Source organism: Hippocampus zosterae, chromosome 7 (genome assembly GCF_025434085.1).
Source record: "Hippocampus zosterae strain Florida chromosome 7, ASM2543408v3, whole genome shotgun sequence".
NCBI lineage: Eukaryota > Metazoa > Chordata > Actinopteri > Syngnathiformes > Syngnathidae > Hippocampus > Hippocampus zosterae.
The window spans coordinates 21,872,475-21,892,684 of record NC_067457.1 but is presented as its reverse complement, the minus strand read 5'-3'; the positions used below and the strand labels follow the sequence as shown (position 1 = coordinate 21,892,684).

The 20,210-nt window shown below is 43.7% G+C and overlaps 1 protein-coding gene across 2 annotated transcripts in view; it reads left to right on the top strand.

Moving 5' to 3' along the window:
- The window catches only part of rbms3 (RNA binding motif, single stranded interacting protein), a 171,741-nt gene that overhangs the window by 126,058 nt on the left and 25,473 nt on the right, over positions 1-20,210 (top strand). For both annotated transcript variants that reach the window (XM_052072594.1, XM_052072592.1), the window contains exons 7-9: positions 14,944-15,050; positions 19,333-19,376; positions 20,093-20,189. In XM_052072594.1, the coding sequence (XP_051928554.1) occupies positions 14,944-15,050; positions 19,333-19,376; positions 20,093-20,189 (248 nt within the window). The remainder of the gene's footprint in view (positions 1-14,943; positions 15,051-19,332; positions 19,377-20,092; positions 20,190-20,210) is intronic.

Below are 20,210 nucleotides of genomic sequence, written 5' to 3'. Positions count from 1 at the left end.
TGCTTCCACCTGACCCCCCCCCCCCCACACCACCACCACCACCCCCAAAATAGCATGCAAACCTCCATTACAAAGGGACACAGGCGGTGTGGGGACAAGCAGAGGTCACGGTAGTCAGCCAAGTTATTTCCGTCGCCATCACCAGACCTTCAGGAATGGACAGCCATTCATTCATCCAACGCTCTGCCAGCAGGGTAGGGGACAAAAAGGTGTGTATGAACCAAAGAACGAGGGTAGAAATTCTCACGTATGAGGACGGAAATGACAACTGCTATGTCAATGTTTTGTTTTCTGATCACCCGAGGCTATTTTTGTCTTTTTCTGTCTACACTGGCTTCCTACCGCAGCTGTAGGTCTACTTCCATTAAATCCACCGACATGGTGTTTCCGAAAACACCATGTCATGCACTTTTAGCGCACTCCGATCAACAAAAGGAAACATCAAAAGGCTTGTAAAACTTTGATCTTTGTCAAGCCAAAATATCGACTAGAGCGCTCATTAGCTGCAACATTATTATGTATTTAATTTGGCCACGTATAGTGGATATAAGCACGGAGGACTAGTTTTGCACGTCCGCGGCCTCGGGTTCTATTTTTGTCTTCATCCTACATTCAGTGCGGCGAGCGAAGCAATTTAGGGCCACATGCAGGTTGGAGCAATATTGATAATTTCGTAGATGAGCGCTGGTCGGCGGATCTGACAGTGGGCGGACTGCCCCGTTGTGGGAGTTTTTACAGCTTAGTGGTTCCACCGCCAATCAAAGAGGCTCCTCTCAGTCTCACTTGGTGCCATGGCACCATTCGCAGTACAATGTGAGTGAGTACTCGTAATGATTATAGAACGATCTCACAATAACTGCTATTTAGGCTCTGTTTTTGATTTGTAGATTTTTGTTCAAGTGCTTATTTTCTAAAATATCTCTTTTTGTGTGTGTGTGTGTGTGTGTGTGCACGCGTGCGTGTGTGGAGTTGTACAATTCTGACCCGTTTTTAAACTTGCACAGGAGAAATGCCACATGGTTTTGAAAAAAAACAAAAAACTAAAACTAATACTAAAACTAATTTTTAAAAGTAAACAAAAAGAAGCATTAAAAAACAGAAACTGTTTAAAAAAATAATTACAGTCAAAATGAAAGAAACACAAATTACAATCAAAACCTGGACGTTATAATTTCTGTAAAACATTTTTTTTTTAATTGTGTTTTTGAAAGGGAAATTTGGTGGGATTTGACGGTGCGGTCGCACCTCATACTCTTTATGACTAGAGTCATCTCAGAGCATTCCACTGCTTTTGCAGGATAATGACTCAATATCTTGTTGACGAGGAGTACAAGACGTCCTGAATATTGCCGTATTATTTCCCCTACTTTTGCTCAGCTCATGGGGGGGTGTTACTGGATAAAACATAATTCACTCTCATTATCATCAAAGCCTTCCTATCCCTGTTGTAGGTGGCATCAGAAAAAGCACAGAAACTACACCAATCCCACCAGCAGGGGGAAAAAAATTGTCCCTCGCTACTTTCTTTGTACCTCTTTCACTCCAACACTCGCACATCAATAGTCCATTAGAAGTGTGTTGCTTTCATTACCTCCGGTTTGGCCCTAAGACAGCCTTCAGAGTGAAGTACAGCAGAGCAAACCGCCAGGTTTGCGGTGCGTAGCGAGAGAATTCTGGTAATTGCCGGTACTCTGTTCTCTTTTCTCCCGTGCGCCAGGTGCAAAGTATGAATCGGTGCTATCAAGAGACCACCCCTGTTGTTGCCGTGCTGCACTGCGTCTGACAACAGCTGCCTGTCCCCAGTTAGAGTACACTCTAAGGGAGGAAAACATAGAGCGCAATGGCTTCAGAGAGTAAAGGGAAAAAAAACCCTAAAAGAACTCATTTGCTCTACAATAGTAAGCGCCGTTAAACAACAAAAACATTAATGTGAAACAAAAATAGTGATTATGGTAGACGTAATGTGAGTACATGACAGTAATAAAATAATGTGGTGGACCAGATCTGGCCCCCGAGCCTTGACTTTGACACCTGTGCTTCAATTACATTTTTTGGGGCAATTTGCAACTGTAAAACCAGTAGTCAACATCATGTAGTCATTTTGGTGTTTTTCCGGACAGTAATGTTTGGTTGGTTGCAAAAAAATATATATATATGGTTACAATTCTTACAGTAGTGCATTTAAAAACAATGGAAGTAAAAATACCGTATTTCCCGCACCATAAGGCACACTTAAAAGCATTAAATTTTCTCAAAAGCCGACAGAGCGCCTTAAATATATTGCTAATGCTATATTTTATATTGCACTTTTATTGAACTGTGTACAGTTCTTTCTGAAACATTTATTTTGTGCAATGAAACACTTTGTTTTTTTTCTTCCCCCCTCCCAATTTTGCTACTGTAGACTGCAAATTTCCCCAGTGTGGGACAAATAAAGGTTATCCTATCTTAAAATCCGATGCGCCTTATATCTGGATAAATATTCTGATTTCTTGGACGTAGTATTTTAAATGTTCTGTGAAAGCGCGATATAAATAAAGCTGTATTGTATTCCCTTTAGCGTAGCTCCGTCTAGTGGATGCGTAACACAACCTTAGCCACTATTGTTGCTTCTATTCCATGAGCCTTATAATGCGATGCGCCTTATATATAAAAAACGTTTTAAAATAGGCCCGTCATTGAAGGTGCACCTTATACTCCGAAGCGCCTTATAGTGCGGGAAATACGCTAATCTATTTCAAGGGCAAACTGTCGGCAGTACAAAACAACATTCCCGGTAAAGGAGAGGCCCGGTGCGTTATGGAGAAAATGCAATTGTCCAGATGTGTCGAACCAGTGAGAATTGACACATCCCAATGCTCTTAATTACTTTTGACTCCTTTCCTCCCCAAACATGCAGTTTTGATAATCGAGCCAACAGAGTCTGTCCTGATCCTGTTACACGTCCGCAAACAGATTTAAGACCCACGTCGAACCAGTCAGGTTTTTTTAGGGGTCCGGGGGGGGCAGATCTAATCTGCGCTACGGATTCATCCAGATCAATTTTTCACGATGTCTTATTTGTCGAGTGAGCTGCCGACTCTGTGGAGGGAGGGGCCCGACTGAGGAGCCACGTAGTCAGTGTATATCTAATTTCATGCTGCAAAGCAAATGGCCTCGGAGATCAAGGATTATACCGCAGATTTCCAAGTCGAGCCGCTATTGATTCACGGTGCCCCCTGGTGAACTCCACATTGTAGCTTCTTCGTGTAAGCTTTTAAATGCCGCTGCCTCATAAGTATCCAACCGCCCCACTTGAGATCCGCAAGGCTACGGTAAACGACCTCCTAAAAAATGATCATTTTGTTCTCTTTCATGCCAACGATTTCTTTTCTTCGATTGGAAAAGATTGATGCCCCATGCTGCACGTTCAGAGCTCAAGAAGTAAAACGCCGCGGGATTAATTCAAGTGTTGAAATGTGCAAGGTGCGACTTGGAGTTGAAATGGTTTGAATCCGTCCAGGTGAACAGTTTTGAATTGGAATGTAGAAGTGGAGCAACTCATTTGTTCGAAAGAGTTTTTTTCAAATAATCCTGCTCACTTTTTAACGAGCTGCAAAGCATTGAAATTAAGTAGAGAGGGCTAGCTAGCTTAAGATAGTCTAATAGTAACAACAACCAGATATAATACCAGCAAGTTCTATTATTACACTTAGCGTCCTAAGTTTCCATTTTTGGTCCTGCGTTCATCATCACATTTTTATTCCTTGCTATTTCATTCATTCATTCATCTTCCGAGCCGCTTGATCCTCACTAGGGTCGCGGGGGGTGCTGGAGCCTATCACAGCTGTCTTCGGGCAGTAGGCGGGGGACACCCTGAATCGGTTGCCAGCCAATCGCAGGGCACATTCTAATTCTGTAAAATGGTGACATAACAAAAAAACTCAAAAAGACAATAAAACAAACTTCAAAGATGTTGTCAGTTGTGCAGAGGCAAGACAAAGAGGAGAGGGGCCACTTTGCAGCCCAGCCCCGCCCAACGCCACCCAAAATTTTTTTTAGGGGGCATTACGAAAAAATGAACTGTTGCTGAGAGTACAACTTGGATAAATGTACCTCTGAGGTCATTCTTTCCGACCTACCTTCTTTTGTTTGTTCAGCTCTTCCAAAAATATTAATAAATCAACAAAAAAAATCACCAATTCCCCACAAAAAAAAAACAACAACAAAACCGGGTGAAAGTGATTCCAATGAGTGTTGGGGATCTTGGAACCGGATATTGGCACATCATTTCGTCAAATCAACCACGGGGGAGTGTTAGATATTTGGCGGAAAGGAGAAAGCGTGTCCAAGCCCTCACCGTTCTCGCAGCCATTACAAACAAGAGTGGATTAGCCAGGAGACCCCCTGCTGAGAAAGCGAATGGGGAAAAATGATAGGAAGGCCGTTTCTCTTCAACATTATCTAAATAACAGGCTGGGGAATTCAATAAGTAGCGTCCTCATCAGACCTCATCAGCTTTCCCTAATTAAGGCCGCTCGGCGTGGCGGTTGGTGGCTCGGTTGCCATTGGTGACAGATGAGAACCGATTCGACGGCGTTGCTCGTCTGGGCTTGGCGCCGGGCTCCATCACGGTCTTATTTGTTTGCGTCGTAGGATTCTGCTGTGCCGGTCTCCGGATGTTCATTCTTGTCGTATGATAAGAAACTGCAGCCCACTTTGAACGACCTTGATTTGGCAATGGTGGCTCCTTGACAGAAAACTCGCGGGAAGACGCAGTAGCTGCGCGTTAGCTCGCCGGGGCTTGGGAAGCTCCGAGATATCGATGTTGCCCTCCCACATTAGCGCTTAGTGTTTCCCCAAGGGTCAGGACACGTTGAGAACATGGCTCTCCCGTATTGATTGTGATCCATTAACGCCGACTGAGAAAAACAAAGCCTTTCATTAAATCCGAGAAAGTCAGAGCGACTCAAAAGAAGCTTTTCTGCCTCTGAATGTTTACCTGATTTGTATTTTTATTGTGACGCATGGCTGCTAAAGCTGATGAATGAATCAAGGTTGCTGAAATGTTGACTATTCCCTCGTTGGGAAAAGACGGCTCTCTTCGGTTTGTTATGATCGTAGGCAAACAAAACCAAAGATTATAAAAGGAGACGATGTGAGATGATGTCTCTCTGCGTTAATATGGTGACTCGAGGCAAGGCAAGACGGCTTCATTTCTTCGTCAAAGTCATTTTTGTCGCGGGCCACTTTGGAGTTATGTCATCATCGCATTGTATTATTACTTGTACCCAACAAATACAGTTGACGGATTACTGTTTTAAAATCAGTCAACTGTTTATTTCTTGTTTATTTGATTATCATCCAAGTGAATATAAACAGGATAAAATAAATGAGTGCAAAAACTCGACGCTGGTTATTGCATGTGACAATTTGACATTGCGGTCCAGATTTGAGCAAGGTTCGTGGAAGTTGACACGCATGATTTGCTGTCACGGGCCACATAAAATGATGTGGCGGGACGGATTTGGCCCCGGGACCTTGAGTTTGACACCTGTGCTTTAGTGAAGTAAACAAATGAAAAATATAATATTCTGAAAGATATCCTGTATTTTTAATTGTGATTCTGCTACCAGCTAATCTTCATAAAGGGTCGAAATAACAGCTGATTAGGCGATTACGCGATCGGGATTTTTGAGTCCGATTGCCGATCCATCACCGATCCCGACCACAAGATGCCCCATCTGTAATTTAAAAAAAATAAAAAATACATGTTAGGTTATGGTATTTTCAAAAATATGTATTTTTAAGAGGCAGCATACTGAAAAGCAAAGAGCGAGACAAGGCAAAATCGATGCACGTCACGTCCACGACAACTTGGATCAAAGATTTGATTCTTATGAGACCAAACGGCAGACAAATATCAAGCCGGTTTTGCAACACGCCTTTGTGTGTTTGCGAAGCTGCTCTTTTTTGGATGGGGGGGGGGGACAAACAAACCTAAAATAAGGAACGCTGTACCTGCAGCTTCTGTCAAGTGGCGGATCGTTGCTTTCATCGCGATGTTCATTACGGCCTCGGCAACACTCCGCTGACAGCTGGCAGCCGTCGCTGCAGCCGAGCAAATTTTCTCCCCCTGTCACAAAAGTCACACGCCCCCACACACCCTCCCCCAATCGCTGTGTGCGCGCATACAGTATGGAAGGAACCTTGACCGTCAATCAACAACGCAGGGCAGCATCGATCGTCAATCACCAGTGACATCATCGATCTGACTGATGGTGCGGCAAGAGGCTTGTGCCCTCCGCCCGTGCTATCGTCAGGCCGTATCGATCACCTCTGGGTACAGTATCGAGGCCTCTTTATTGGTAATTCATTTATCAGGATGTAATTTCATTTTTTTTATTGTCTATAGCCGGGGTGCCCAACCAGTTGATCGCGAAAAAAAAAAAAAAGATTAGTGTGTGTGTTATTGATATTATATATTTTAGTGTTAGTGTACACTGCATACTAAGCATCGTATCACTTTGGCGTTCACAAAGAAAATACAGTCAAACCTCGGTTTTCGACCATAATACGTTCCAGAAGGCTGTTCGAAAACAGATTTGTTCGAAAAATGAAACCACGTATTTTTAAAAGGCCCTGTTAATATTTTGTGGGGTGGTGTGAGGGTGGAGGTGGGGGCTGCTTCTTGCGTTCATTTTCAAGCACATTTCTCACCTTTGGAGCTGTCATAATCAATTTACAGGTAACGGTAGCATAAAAGTTAAGGTTAAGTGAAAAGTTGTTTTGAATCCACGGACCAGCGCTGATAATAAACGGGAAGCATGCGAGCATTTAGATAGGCCGCGAAAACTCAATTTTTTGTTTGATTTCCTCTTTGGCCGACAATAGCGGGCTGTTTTAAAATGCACCTTGGGTGTGAATTTGCCGAACTCTTTAAATGTCAAGCGGAGCTGCCCCCAAAATAGCATGAATGACAGGCCAAAGCTCACCTTTAAATGCGACCGTCTATCAATCCAGTTCACCGTCATTCTTAAGGTTTGATTTTAATGTATCTGTGATTTTTTTTTTTTTTTTGAGGCGTTGACTTTGTTGGGAATGAATTTGTTTCTGTTTTTCAGCGCCCCACATTCATGTCTCATCTCAGTTTTCATCTGTTCCCTTTAGACTCGAACTTAATGTCAACCAGTCAGCTCCCAGCTACCTCCCTACTTGTGTCTCATCCAAGTGTGCCTCGTTGTGCCCCCCCTCAATGAGCTTCATCCTGCTTTTCTTCCTTTTGCTACCATTACCCCACAACCTCCTGACAAATTTTGAGTGGATAATAATATTCCATGATTGAGCGGTGCAATTTGGTGCTCACCCATTCATCCATTTCTCACACTGCTTGTCCTTATTGGGGTCGAGTAATTGCGCACCGCTCATACCCACTCGGTGCACCGCAAATATATGAAAAAAAATCCAACTTTAACTGGATTTAAATTTTGTATCTTCCCCAAAATTTTGTCACAGTGATTATTACAAATTTCCCTTTCCATTCCACATTAATCAGCCTTGGTGGAGGTCTGTCTCCTTTCTGGTTCTTTTTGGTTTACTTGCAAGGCAACAGGGCCATCAACAATCTGATAAATGCTCGCTCAAGGTCAGGTGGATGGGCATTTATACTAAATTACAATCGGGATGATTCATCTCTGTAGCTGGGGAGGCTTCACACGTCACCGGAGGCGTTGGCAGTGTTATCCTACTCGGCTAACAGGGACAGGGTTAGTCTCAGCGTCGGCCCACACAAGCAGGAAGGCAGACGGGAGCAACGTAAGAAAAAGCCCACAGGCGCAGTCTGTCGACCGTAGCTAAAACTGTCTGAGAACAAAATAAGACCAAAAAAATAGAGACTTCAGTTTGTAGTTTGTACCAAAAGGCGTTATAAAACATAGACCGGTAAAGTTTTTTTTATTTTGGTCTATTATTATAGCTTCACTGTAACAGTTTGTTGTTGTTTTTTTGTCATTTATTGAACAAGTTAAAATGTCTACTAAAAGTATTTTGATTCATCTACCGGCTGTAGAATTATGACCACTTCCTGAATGTAAGGGAACTTTTAAGTAGGACTCCTGATACTGTCTTATTAAATGGAGCCTTCTTTTTCTTGAAAGTCGTAGGCTCCTCTTCTGTCTCCTGGCTGCCCCCCCCCCCTTCCCAAAGACATTTGTATTTTTACTCATTTTGCTAGCTCCCGGGTTTCATTTTAGCGATAACCCATCATGTGACCTGCGTCAAGAGTGACATACTGTTGACGGATGTAACGGAGGATCTGGTTATTTTTCAAAATAAAACATCTTTTGGATTCCAAAATTAAAGAAATGAGAATATTTACTTTGTAAGAACGCTGATCAAAAGTCGAGTGTTTCTGGTTGAAAGGTTTTGATATTGGAGTTTGACAATATTCCAACGTAATTAAATGCATGAAAGTGGAGTGGCCGGTTGACTGGAAAAGCTCCACCAAGCCAAGCGAGTCGATTTTGGCTCACTTCCGTCCAAATGCATCCGAATGTCACTCATGTTGTTTTCTTAGCTGGGATGTTATTTAGACTCCGCCACACAAATATGGCTTTCACTCTCATACGATCCTAACGTTCAGCCAAGTACAATGTGGTCACGTGTAATTGCCACACCAGGCAGCTGTGTAAAGCAGGCCCGTTTTACTGGAAGCAAGATGTCGGCGTGATGGCTCTGGCCGTAAGTCAGTGCCCCTCTTTTAAAACGCGGGAACTGACAACAGAAAACCATAAAAACGGCACTTTACTGCTACGTTTAATTAAACGCCGTTGGCTCGTTCCGCTTTAAATGTAAATTTGTTCGTCAGACTTTAGAGCAGGCATGTCCAGAGTCCGGCCCGCGGGCCAAATCTGGCCCGCGGTCGAATTTCATCCGGCCCTCGGCCCCTGTCATAAAATCAGTGCCGTCTGGCCCGCAGGTTGGGCGCAATGGAACACGTGTTGCATTGACTGAGGTCTCGTAGACTGGTGAGTGATGTTTCATAGAGTACTGCTTCCCCCTAGTGGCTAAATGAGTAATAGCATTCACTAAATGAGTAATAGCATTTAGACACTAGAGGGCATCACTCACGAGTTAACAAGACATCACTCCGTGTTTATATTGACTGATATGTCATATTTCAAATGATCCTTGCAGTTGTGGATATGTGTATTGCTTGTTCATTTCCCTGTTGTTCGAGTCAAAGGTTTTGTGACTATTGAAAAGTCATGGTGATACATTTTTTGTTTCAAATCAATCAATTTGCACTTGGGGGACTTCTGTTTAAGAAAAAGTCAAGTGAATAAGCAGTTGCATGTGATATACCTGTTTCAAATGAACCAAAAGAAATTCTTAAGATTGTTGAAATTAAAATAAAAATGGAAATGTGAAACAGACTGGCTTACTTAAAATTTGTTGAACAATATTGTAGTTCAATGTAAAGAATGTCAGCCAAGGTCGGCCCCCCCGACATTTTACCACATAAAATCAGGCCCCCTTGGCAAAAAGTTTGGACACCCCTGCTTTAGAGGGTCGCGGATATTCACATACCTCTGGATGAGTTAAAATCAAGTTGAGGATAGATAGATAGATAGATAGATAGATAGATAGATAGATAGATAGATAGATAGATAGATAGATAGATAGATAGATGGATAGATAGATAGATAGATAGATAGATAGATAGATAGATAGATAGATAGATAGATAGATAGATAGATAGATAGATAGATAGATAGATAGATAGATAGATAGATAGATAGATAGATAGATAGATAGATAGATAGATAGATAGATAGATAGATAGATAGATAGATAGATAGATAGATAGATAGATAGATAGATAGATAGATAGATAGATAGATAGATAGATAGATAGATAGATAGATAGATAGATAGATAGATGGATGCAATTGTGGGAGACTGCAGGAGATGGATTAGCATGTCAGCGCTAACCCACATCACATCACTCTTCAAGTGTTGCAACGGCTCATCGATCAGGCCTCTGCCACCCACGTTCACGGCTCTCGCCTTCCTGTAATCCATAATATCATTTCGGGCTTATAGTGGCCGGTGTGCCGTAGGGGGGGCCCTCTATGGGAAATGTGAAGTAATGGCAGATCAATCGCAGAGCGGAGGACCCGACTCGTTATGCCGCTCCCGTCTACCCCATAGCCTTGTCCTCATTATGGGGAGCTGGAGCCGAACCCGGCTGACTCTGGGTGAGGAGCGGAGTAGCATTTGATCGTTTGACCGTCAGCCAGGAGGGCACATAGCAAGCAAACAAGCATTCGTACTTACACTCACATGTACAAGATGGACAATTTAGAGTCCTCAATCAAGCTAGCGTTTATTCATTTAAAAGCGGGCGCAGCCCTCGATGAGATTCGAACCAAGATCTCGCCCGAGTGTGAGGCGGATCGCTTGTCATAGCGGCCTGCTCAGATTTTTTTTTCTCAATAACTCCCACTGCTCCTTTTTTGTTGTACCTTCAGGCACATTTTCCTCCAAGCGCCAACGCTTTTTTTAATCGGACCTCGGCACCGAGTCACGCGTGTCTTCTTCCTCGTCAGCAAAACCTCTTGCGGGCTCTTTGAATTTGCATGCTGAAGGATGCGAGGACAGTTTGGCCCTTGCGAGCAGTCTTGACTGCGATCCGTCGGAGACGCGCCTTGAGGGCTGTAAATGGCATCGTTACATGGCGACGGATAGGTGGCAGTGTTTGAATTCTTTTTTTTTTCAGATTTCCTCGACACGGCATGCTGTTAAGAGCTCTTCTCATTCTTGAAAGGACTAAACTCGAAAGTTTTTGTTTTGTTTGTTTTTTTGAAACGGAGAGAAATATTGCCCTCACAGCAGATGCCAAAATAAACAGAATTCTCAATAGCCGTACATTTTCTCTTTTTCTCTCTCTCTCTCGTGCGGAACAATGCTGTCTGCACAGTAATTTGCCATTCAAACGGTGTCGTTGGCGTGGTTGGCATGTGCGGTTTATTAATCTGGCTTCGGGGCGCAAACGATTGTGCTCCCTTGACTCCGCCTGGGGAGGAAATGCTGCATCTGCTATTTCAAGCTATTTTTCTAATTTGGTTGTGAGGTTTTTCTTTGGAATGAATCCCGTTGACTGTCCGAGTGGTTTCGTACATTGATTTTCTAAGGGCTATAGTAACTAATAGGAGCACATTCGACACTTAGCGAGTGTATTGTTTTCCAGTTTATTGCCTATCTTAGTGGTTGTTGCCACGTTAGTTTTTATTTCAAATGCCATCCGTGCACGGACCACTTCATCAGAAGCTATTTCCACAAATGTGTTGCTTCTACTATCTTCTCCTATTGTCTTTCTCTCTCCGACTGCGTCTCCCTCCCCCCCCCCCCCACCCCCCCTCCACCTTCTCCTTGCCATGTCTTTCCCACAAATACTGCCTTCCCAACGTGGGCAGACAGGTCAAGCCGGCTGATGGGAATCAGACAGTTGTTGATCCAATTAGAGATCCCCTCGAGCAGCGTCAGAGAACATCTGAATTCCAATAAAACGATGTCTTCTTCTTTCTTCATTATCCTTGTGCTCTCCCAACACGTCCTTGCAATAAAAACGGATCAAGACGTCCGAATGGCTTCTCAGAGATGCCTGACTCGAAGCAACGAGAACCCATAGACACCTCGAAATTAAGTTTCCTTTTGCTGCTGATTTCTTTTTTTTTAATTCGGTGCCTCATAGAAGTTATGTTCTCATGCCTTTGAAAATTCAAAAAGTGATGCTCAAACTCTTACGGCATATGGCAATCAATCTATCCACCTGTCGATCTTCTTCGCTCATGTAGAATGCATTTATTTGTCCTGCAAGATCTCCCCTTGCGGAGTCAGTGCTGTTGAAATGTTTTTGATGATGGTGAGAATGACTGGGGGGCAACATTTAAAATGTCAGAATTTATGATCAAGAAGTCAGTAGACATGTATTTGTCAAATTAACCATTCCTGACTGGTCTTTAGCTTCGAATTGCTATGAACCACGGATGTTGCCACAGGGGGAAAATCGACTTTCTCCTTGTCAGGTTTTACGAATGTACTCACTAATTATATCCCTCAGTACCAGGAATGATGGGAACAACCCCCCCCCACCCCCCCGCACCCTCGTGTCTCCTTTACCATTAATGTCCTTCTGCCTAGCCTGAAAAGTTTTCCTTCATAAACACTTCTGTAATTCGTCATGCCATGTTTGCTTACATATTTGTCATTGTAAAATATCGCAAATTATCTGAACCCGGCTGTAACTTTGCCCACCACCCCCCTGACCCCCGAGTGGAAATTATGAGCATTATGTTCTCTCACAACAGGCAATAAATGAGTAATTTCAACGAATCATTGCCATAGCCATACATCGCTATTCCCATCGGTGCGCCGGTTGAAAACGGATGGCATGAATCACTCGGGAAGCGGAGGCGCAAGCTCCCGCCGTCTGTTGATAGGTCGACAGAGAATCGATGTTCATGTTGCTTGCTCAGCATCGTAGCATGTAGCATTGCTGCGATTTGTTGAATAATGCGGCGAGTTGCATGCGCTCTCTCTCTCTCTCTCATGTCACACCATGAAGCTGATGCAGCAATCGGCGTCCTTTCCACACACCCCGCTGAGGAAATGCAAACTTGATCAGGGTAACCCTCCTCCCTCCACCACCAAAAAAAATTGCTTATTCACAGCCGAACTCGATCCCAGTTGACTTTGGGCCAGACACTGTCTTGCCACAAAGCTGGCCAGTTAGAGACGAACAACCATTCACACCTATCAACAATTTCGAGTCTTCATTAAACCAAAACGGATGTCATCTATTTGTTACTTATTTTTTGAAATTGTGGCGGGTAACGACATGCAAACTCTGCATACAAAGCCGCCCGGCTCGACACTTGATATCTGGATCTCAGAAGTATTAAGCCGACCAACGAAACACTTCAATCCCGTCCGTCTCTCAGCGCGGCTGCTCTAACTGAAGTGACATCAGACAAAATAAAATAATCCACAAATCATGTTCGCTCATTAATGCCCAAATCATTTCATTAAGATGCACAAGTCCCCTGTCATGCGCTCTCATCACTTTTATTGGTGATTTATTCTCCTCAATTTACACAGCATCGGGTTTTTATTTCTTGTCTTTTTTTTCCTTCCTCCTGAAATGTGATACTTTCTCACTTTCAACGCCTTTTAACATCTCTGTGAGTGGAGATTACAGCGTCAGCAGTTCTTTTCGTTGGCGTCATCTCTGGCGCAGCCGCCTTGTCAACTGCCCGCGTCGTCACGAGTCGCCGGGCTCGTAATGCGAACGCGATGACAGGAGGAGATGTCAGGTCCCTCGTAGGCCAACAGGTGCACCGCAGCACTGTTTGGATAAAGCTCGCTGACGATTGAGAAGCTTCTCTTTCGATACCACCAATGAGCAATGTCTGCATCTTGGTGACCCTTATCCTCTTTACGGTTGTGCTAGTCAGCCTTAACAAAGAAATATTCACACTTTAACCTTTTGAAATGGTCATACGCCAGCACGTTGGCCTCGCTACGGTGTTTATTTCATCTTTACTGACACATGTGGCAGCCCTTTTAGTTAGCGGACCTGCAAACATGGTGATGAGCAATTGTGATGAAGCGTGATTCATGACCGGCTCTAATTGCTGTACAACTCCTCTACAACGAAACCTACATGGGCGAAAATACCCCCTAGTGTGAAAAAATATTCATGCATTAACACCATTCCCGCTTTCCTGCCCCCCATACAACGACAAAACCCCCTGTTGCTTGATATGAAATATTTTTCTTTGCTCTTGCCTCGTGACGAGATTCACTTCAACGAAGTCTAATCCAACAGTGACCTCTACTGCTTCATTCGGAAATGGCAACAGCCACCACCACACTGGTTTACACATGTGCAGTAGTCCAGGAAGTATTTGTTATTGTTAGATTCAAACTCAGCAAGAACGTTGCATTGCTAAAATGGCTACAAAACGGACCTTTGGATGTCAAGCAGCTAAGACAAGAAGAGCTCTGATGCTGGAAGAGAGGGTGATCAAGATGCAAGACTGAGGAAACAAAATAAAAAACATTATCCAAGAAATTGATGAATGTGAAAGTGAATCCTGATCGTAAATTTCGCAATTTCTTTCCCATTTTCTTCTTTCTACGCTGACTATATGATGTGTCAAATAAGTGTATGCTAATACTTTTGCACTATTGGAATAAAAATAAAGAGTACACTTGCGTTTCCGTGTACATATACGCTTGCGTGCTTGTGTGTTTACATCTGAGATCATATTTGCTACAGTGAAAACCCCCCTGTTGTGAAAAATTTCTTGCTGCAAACTTGATTTCGTTGTAGAGGAGTTTCACTGTACAATATATTTAATGCCATGTAAGGTGGAAACATGATTTTTTAATGCATTTTTTAAATCATACATGCTCATTACACATTAATGACACAGCCCGGTCGAATAACGGTTGCGATGGCTTCATAGTGGGAGGGGGGAAAAGGCATACCATTTCCAATAAAAGAGACCGTGGCTGTCAAAGTAAAAACACAAAGGGATGATAGCAAACAGGAACGCCTTGTAGAAATAAGCTTCGGCTGACAGATCGGTCCCACAGAACCATCTCGGAGGTATTTACAAGAGCGATTACTGTGATTATTATTTCAACAATACCCTCCAATGCTCTTTCATGTGCCGCCAGCTCGGGATGGGCTCGGGTGGGCCTCTGCCAACATCAGCCATCTGGGAATTTTGCCTGAGAGCTCTTATAGAAGGCCAGGGAGCGGGTGTGGGGGGGGGGAGGGATGTGGGACGGAGCGAAGGAAGAGATTTGGAGTGCAGTTCAAAGGGCCACAGCGGGGTCAACGGCATGTCGCCCTGTGTAACGCGGCTTTGTCCTCCCTTTCTGCTTCCGCAGCTCCCACGGAGCCGCTGCTGTGTAAATTTGCCGACGGTGGCCAAAAGAAGCGCCAGAGTCAGAGCAAGTACCCTCAGAACGGGAGGCCGTGGCACAGGGAAGGCGAGGTGAGTGTCACGCGAGCAGATGCCGTCAACAAACCGTAGCAACACAGATTTCTCCTTTGACACGTACACGCACGTTCAAGTGTGTTCGACAGTTGTGATGAAACAGCAATGTTGGGACTTGGGGAGATGAAATTTCTCCTTCCAAAAAAAAAAAAAAAAAAAAAAAGGTGTGTGCGCGTGTGTCTGTCCATCACATGTTCAGCAGCCCCCTAACCACCAAAGCAGTGAAGCGTGTTGAACCTAAATCACATTGCTCCACCCCAACCCTCTCGGCACCTTTGCAGCCCCATACATTGCCTGGGTCAGCCCTGTTGTCCACCGAAAAAAAAAAAAAAAGTGTGGACTTGGCCATGCATGTACAATCAGGCAGTGCAATCAGACACCCAGCAACGGCAAAATGGGACCAAAAAAAAATTTTTTTTTAAACCCTGCTATCATTTTCCGCCCTTTCCGTGAGCTGAAATCGGCTTCTTACATGATCAATTGGCGATGGCACACAGCTCAACCGATGCACGCTTAACCCTTTCATGCACCTTATAAACCTGATAACAGGATCAGCTGTCCACCGGAGTAACCGCTGTCCCTCAAAGGGTTCATTTAAAGCCGTAATGCTAACGTGTACCCGACCGTGGTTACACCCGTGACGGTTTGATGCTGATGCCACAAAGATGCAGCTCGATTGATTGATTTTCTCTTTTCGTCACCACGGATCAACACATTTTGATCCGATAAATGGTATTGTTTAGGTTGGCAAACGACTTCAAATACCGCACAAACAGACGAGTACTATTTTTAACCTAGGACAATCGAGTTATGTGCTCTCAACATAAATTTTGAGCTGACAGCATTCACAAGTCTCTAACTTCGACATTCAAATTTATTCAAACTTTGAAAGTGCTTTTTCAACTCAAGCACTTTTTTTTAAAAAATCCAGTTGTTAGTCATTCCTGCTTGAGGCTCCGGAACAATCTGTGTCTGCTTCTCAAGGGCTAAAGTCTGGAATAGAGGCTGTATTTCAGGTCTAATTCTCTGTTTGCCTTCACTGTAGGAATGACGGAACAGAAAATCTTGTCTTCTCAAAGGATCCAGCATTTTTTGGGGGGGCCATGACACAAAATATGCTATTGTTATAAGCTAATAATGACATTCAGTCTCCTCACAGAAGTGATTTTCAAACTCGTCTCCGTGCTACCAATGCCCAACGTCTGTATGCCAAACAGTACACAGTGGAACAAAGGTCAAAGGTTAGCCATGAACAGATGCTGGGCAACTTTTGATTTGTTTGAATTCTCAAACAAATCAAAGAAAATCAGAATTAGTCGAAAGGGAAGCTGTCCATTTCAGGTTTACGCTGTTGCTGTTATGAAACATTTATTCCCTTTCCGGTAGTGCTTCTCAATTATTTTCTGTTGTGCACCACCAATTCTTTCTTTTTGTCTCAAATTGTTATAAGTACACCTCTTCCTTACTACCAGTAAAGAAAAGGGAAAAAAATAGACTGACTTACAAAATAGAATAAGTTTAAAATGTTATTTAGTCTACCTGAATTACAAAATAATAATAAATGAGAGCGTCACTGCCCCCTAGTCTAGTGGATGTGCAATTACACACACAAAATCTTTACACAACCAATGTATATTTAAATATATTTTTTAAACTCCCTTGGTTGCATGTGATCCATCTTTTGGCAATGTTGCATCAAAGCCATTAAAAAAAATTGAAGAAAAAGAACAAGTAAAACACCATCCTTTGATGCTGTGCTGAAATTTCACCCCGATCCCACTACTGCTTGTGACTTGACAGGTGCTTTATAATCGTACAAACCCCAGGGACAAGAATTCAGAGTCGTTAGTACTCAAACCACTCGGAATTACAGTATGTTCTCGCAGTTCAGTACTGTCTTTGAAGCCGGGCCGCCGCAGCTTTTCACTGTGTTTGAAAGTTTTGGGGGTCAACCAGCAGCATACGCAGCCTGTCATGGTTCTTCCCTTTATCCTCGTTGCAGCAGCAGCGGCGGCAGAAGCCAGAAGCTGACTGCATCAGTAATCCCTCATTGGCCATGCTGAGTCCCTGGTCAGGAGATGCTTTGCTGTGGAATTCATCAGCACATCAAACCAAGGGCAGCACTTAGGGGGGAGGCTTGGTGGGCGCCAGACAGCTGCTCATGTCTCCCACCGCTATTAGTGAGCATGCGAACGCACAAGAAGCTGAAAGATATGCGCCGTAACAAAGGGGCGGCTGGATCATGAATTGGGTGTTCAAAGCGAGCTCAACGTCATTGGGGGGTGGGGGGGTGAATTTGATCCTGCGACGTTGCGAGACACACACGCCTCTGTGTTCGAAAGGGGTTTTTATCGTTCACTCAAGATCCCCTCACTTGTGGAATTGGTCTTGGTTCGCCAATCCTCACCCCCAGCCCTCACTGGTTTCTCTCAGCCATCGTTCCCTCAGCTCTGTGCAGGTGATTCTCTGGAGTAACAAGGCCAAGAGATTTTGTATGGAGGGGCTTGAAGGATGAAGAGGGAGAAAAGGCGAAAAGGGAGACAATCCCAGTTGATGTTAACAGAAAAGAGAAGCGGAGGGAAGCTCGGTGTGTGTGATTGTGCGTGCGCGCGTGTGTTTATGTTGATGAAATCTGCCGTCCTCAGTAACCTCTGGTTAAAAAGAAATCGGATTAGCTCTCCTCTGGGAGCGAGAACCTTCAGGAATGCAGATGACGGAACGCATCGCGCAGATTTCTCGATCGGCTTTCATTTAAACAATCATCCACATTCACTGGTGATTCACTCGTTTTTTTGTTACCTCCCTCAAGGGCATTTGATCATTTCATTCATAAAAAATGAATTGTACGTGATGAAATATCATCCTTCATTACTTCGACAAATTGACATCTGAATCTTCCATTTGGCTTTCACAAGTTATATACGCTCTTTGTGTGTGTGTGTGTGTGTGTGTGTGTGTGTGTGTGTGTGTGTGTGTGTGTGTGTGTGTGTGTGTGTGTGTGTGTGTGTGTACATGTATAATATATACAGTGTATATATATATATATATATACATATATATATATATATATATATATATATTGCGCGTCGTCCCGCACGCGGTCTGTCCTTCCGTCTGTCCCTTTTCAAAACGTACCTACTTCACCGCGCCGCCATTGCGCCGCTCAGGCAGTGGCTCATTACGATCGCGCGGGCATCTTAGCGAAAAAATGTTGTCTACCCACAAGCATTGCAATAAAATTATTAGTTATTTAGTGGAGCTAAACATCTCTTTATTTTCGCGATAAGCAATGAAGATGAACAAAAAGTTGAACCAAGCAACAACACTTTTGTGGGCCGAAGGCCCACCTTACCAGCCTTCTGCAGGAACTAACTGATGACCCGCCCGGAGGGCGGCGAACCACCACCTTACCAGCCTTCTGCAGGCTCATCAGCTAGTATATATATATGGATGAAAATAATAGCATATATGATTCTGTTGCGCACTGGTGTCAAACACAAGGCCCGGGGGCCAGATCCGGCCTGCCACTTCATTTTATGTGGCCCGCAAAATCAGATCAAACATGTCAACTTCCATCATACTTTCTAAAATATCTACCAGAAATACTAATTCTCATGTTATAAATGTATAAGGGAGCCATTCTAAGCATTTTCTTGTTCATAATCGTAACTTAAACAAGAGTTGAATCAACAGTTACTCTTGACTTCTTTATATGGTTTCAGTGATAACGGCCCCCCCAAGGGAAACGGTAACCAAAATGTGGCCCGCGACAAAAATGCCTTTGGCAAAAATGCGTCAAAAATGCATTTTGGGGCACACTAAGTGATCTCAGCAAAGTTGTTTTTTTTTCGGGGGGGAGTAGAGATTGAAAAGGCGAATAAGCACTAATTTCCCACGTTGGTCCCACTTGGTCACGTCTGGAAAAGATTTGGGTTCAACAGTTCCCGAATCTGCAGCCACGCTTGCGGCGAATGATTGCCGACTGTATCAGTCGCCGATAAGTTCCTTTGATGCCCGCATAAGCGTCTTTGTTGCTTGTGCAATGGACCAATGAATTGCTGTGGCGCTCCGTGATCTCCTTGTTTTTTGGGCAAACGCATCGTTCGCATTCCAGAATAGAAATGATCCCAATCATGGTGTGAAAGACAAAAGTGTAATTGACCATCATGATGAAATCATTCGGTTCCCCCGTTTCTCGTCCAATGGGCCTTGTTGTCATCTATTTCTGATCCTGTAATTTGTACCTCATCCTTTTGTGTTTCTTTTTGTTCTCTTCCAGACTGGCATGGCATTAACATATGATCCTGCTGCAGTGCAGAACGGGTAAGAGTCTGACCTTGGCATCTTTTAATACACTCACCTTTTGCCAAATGGGGACCAAATCAATACGGCCGCCATACATAAAGATTAATGTAGTCCCTCCAACTCCTTGTTTGATTAAGGTAATCAATACCAACTTGTAATATCAGTTTTTCTTTGTAAGGATCAGGTAAAGAGTGGCAGCTGTGCACAAAAGGAGAATGCGTTTAAATAGGCGTCTCCCTTTGTGGGTCCCGGAGAAACTTTGCCCAGAAACTCGTTCCATGCTCCCTATCACACGCACTCATTAAAAAAAAAATGAAAACAGCAATTTTCTATATTGTTTTCAGATTTTGTCTTCAGGTCATGTGACGGGCGAGTGTTGGACTAGAATCGCAAAACCTCAGACTTTGGGGAATGTGCTAAAGTAGCATTTCAGACCACTTCCCTTTGCCCAAACTCAAACCTTGCTTCCTTTAAATGCGCAGATTTTTCTCCATGCTCGGCACACCAGCTGGCTCCTTAATCTAGGCAGTCACAGCTTGATGCTCTGTAGGCCTTAGTTGTGGGGGGGTGACAAAATAAAATCATCTTTATACAATGACAATGCGCCATTTGATGTGAAAAAAAATCCAGTTTTCTTAGACTAATGCTAGTGTTTGTTGCAGTTCTATAACAACAAGTAAGTTTTATCTCTCTGCTGTGCACTGTTCTTAACATCCCTCTTTGACGATTCACAGGTTCTACTCTTCGCCTTACAGCATCGCCACCAACCGCATGATCGCACAGACCTCCATCACGCCCTTCATCGCTGCTTCACCCGTTTCCACATATCAGGTGGGCCGTAATACGCGGCAT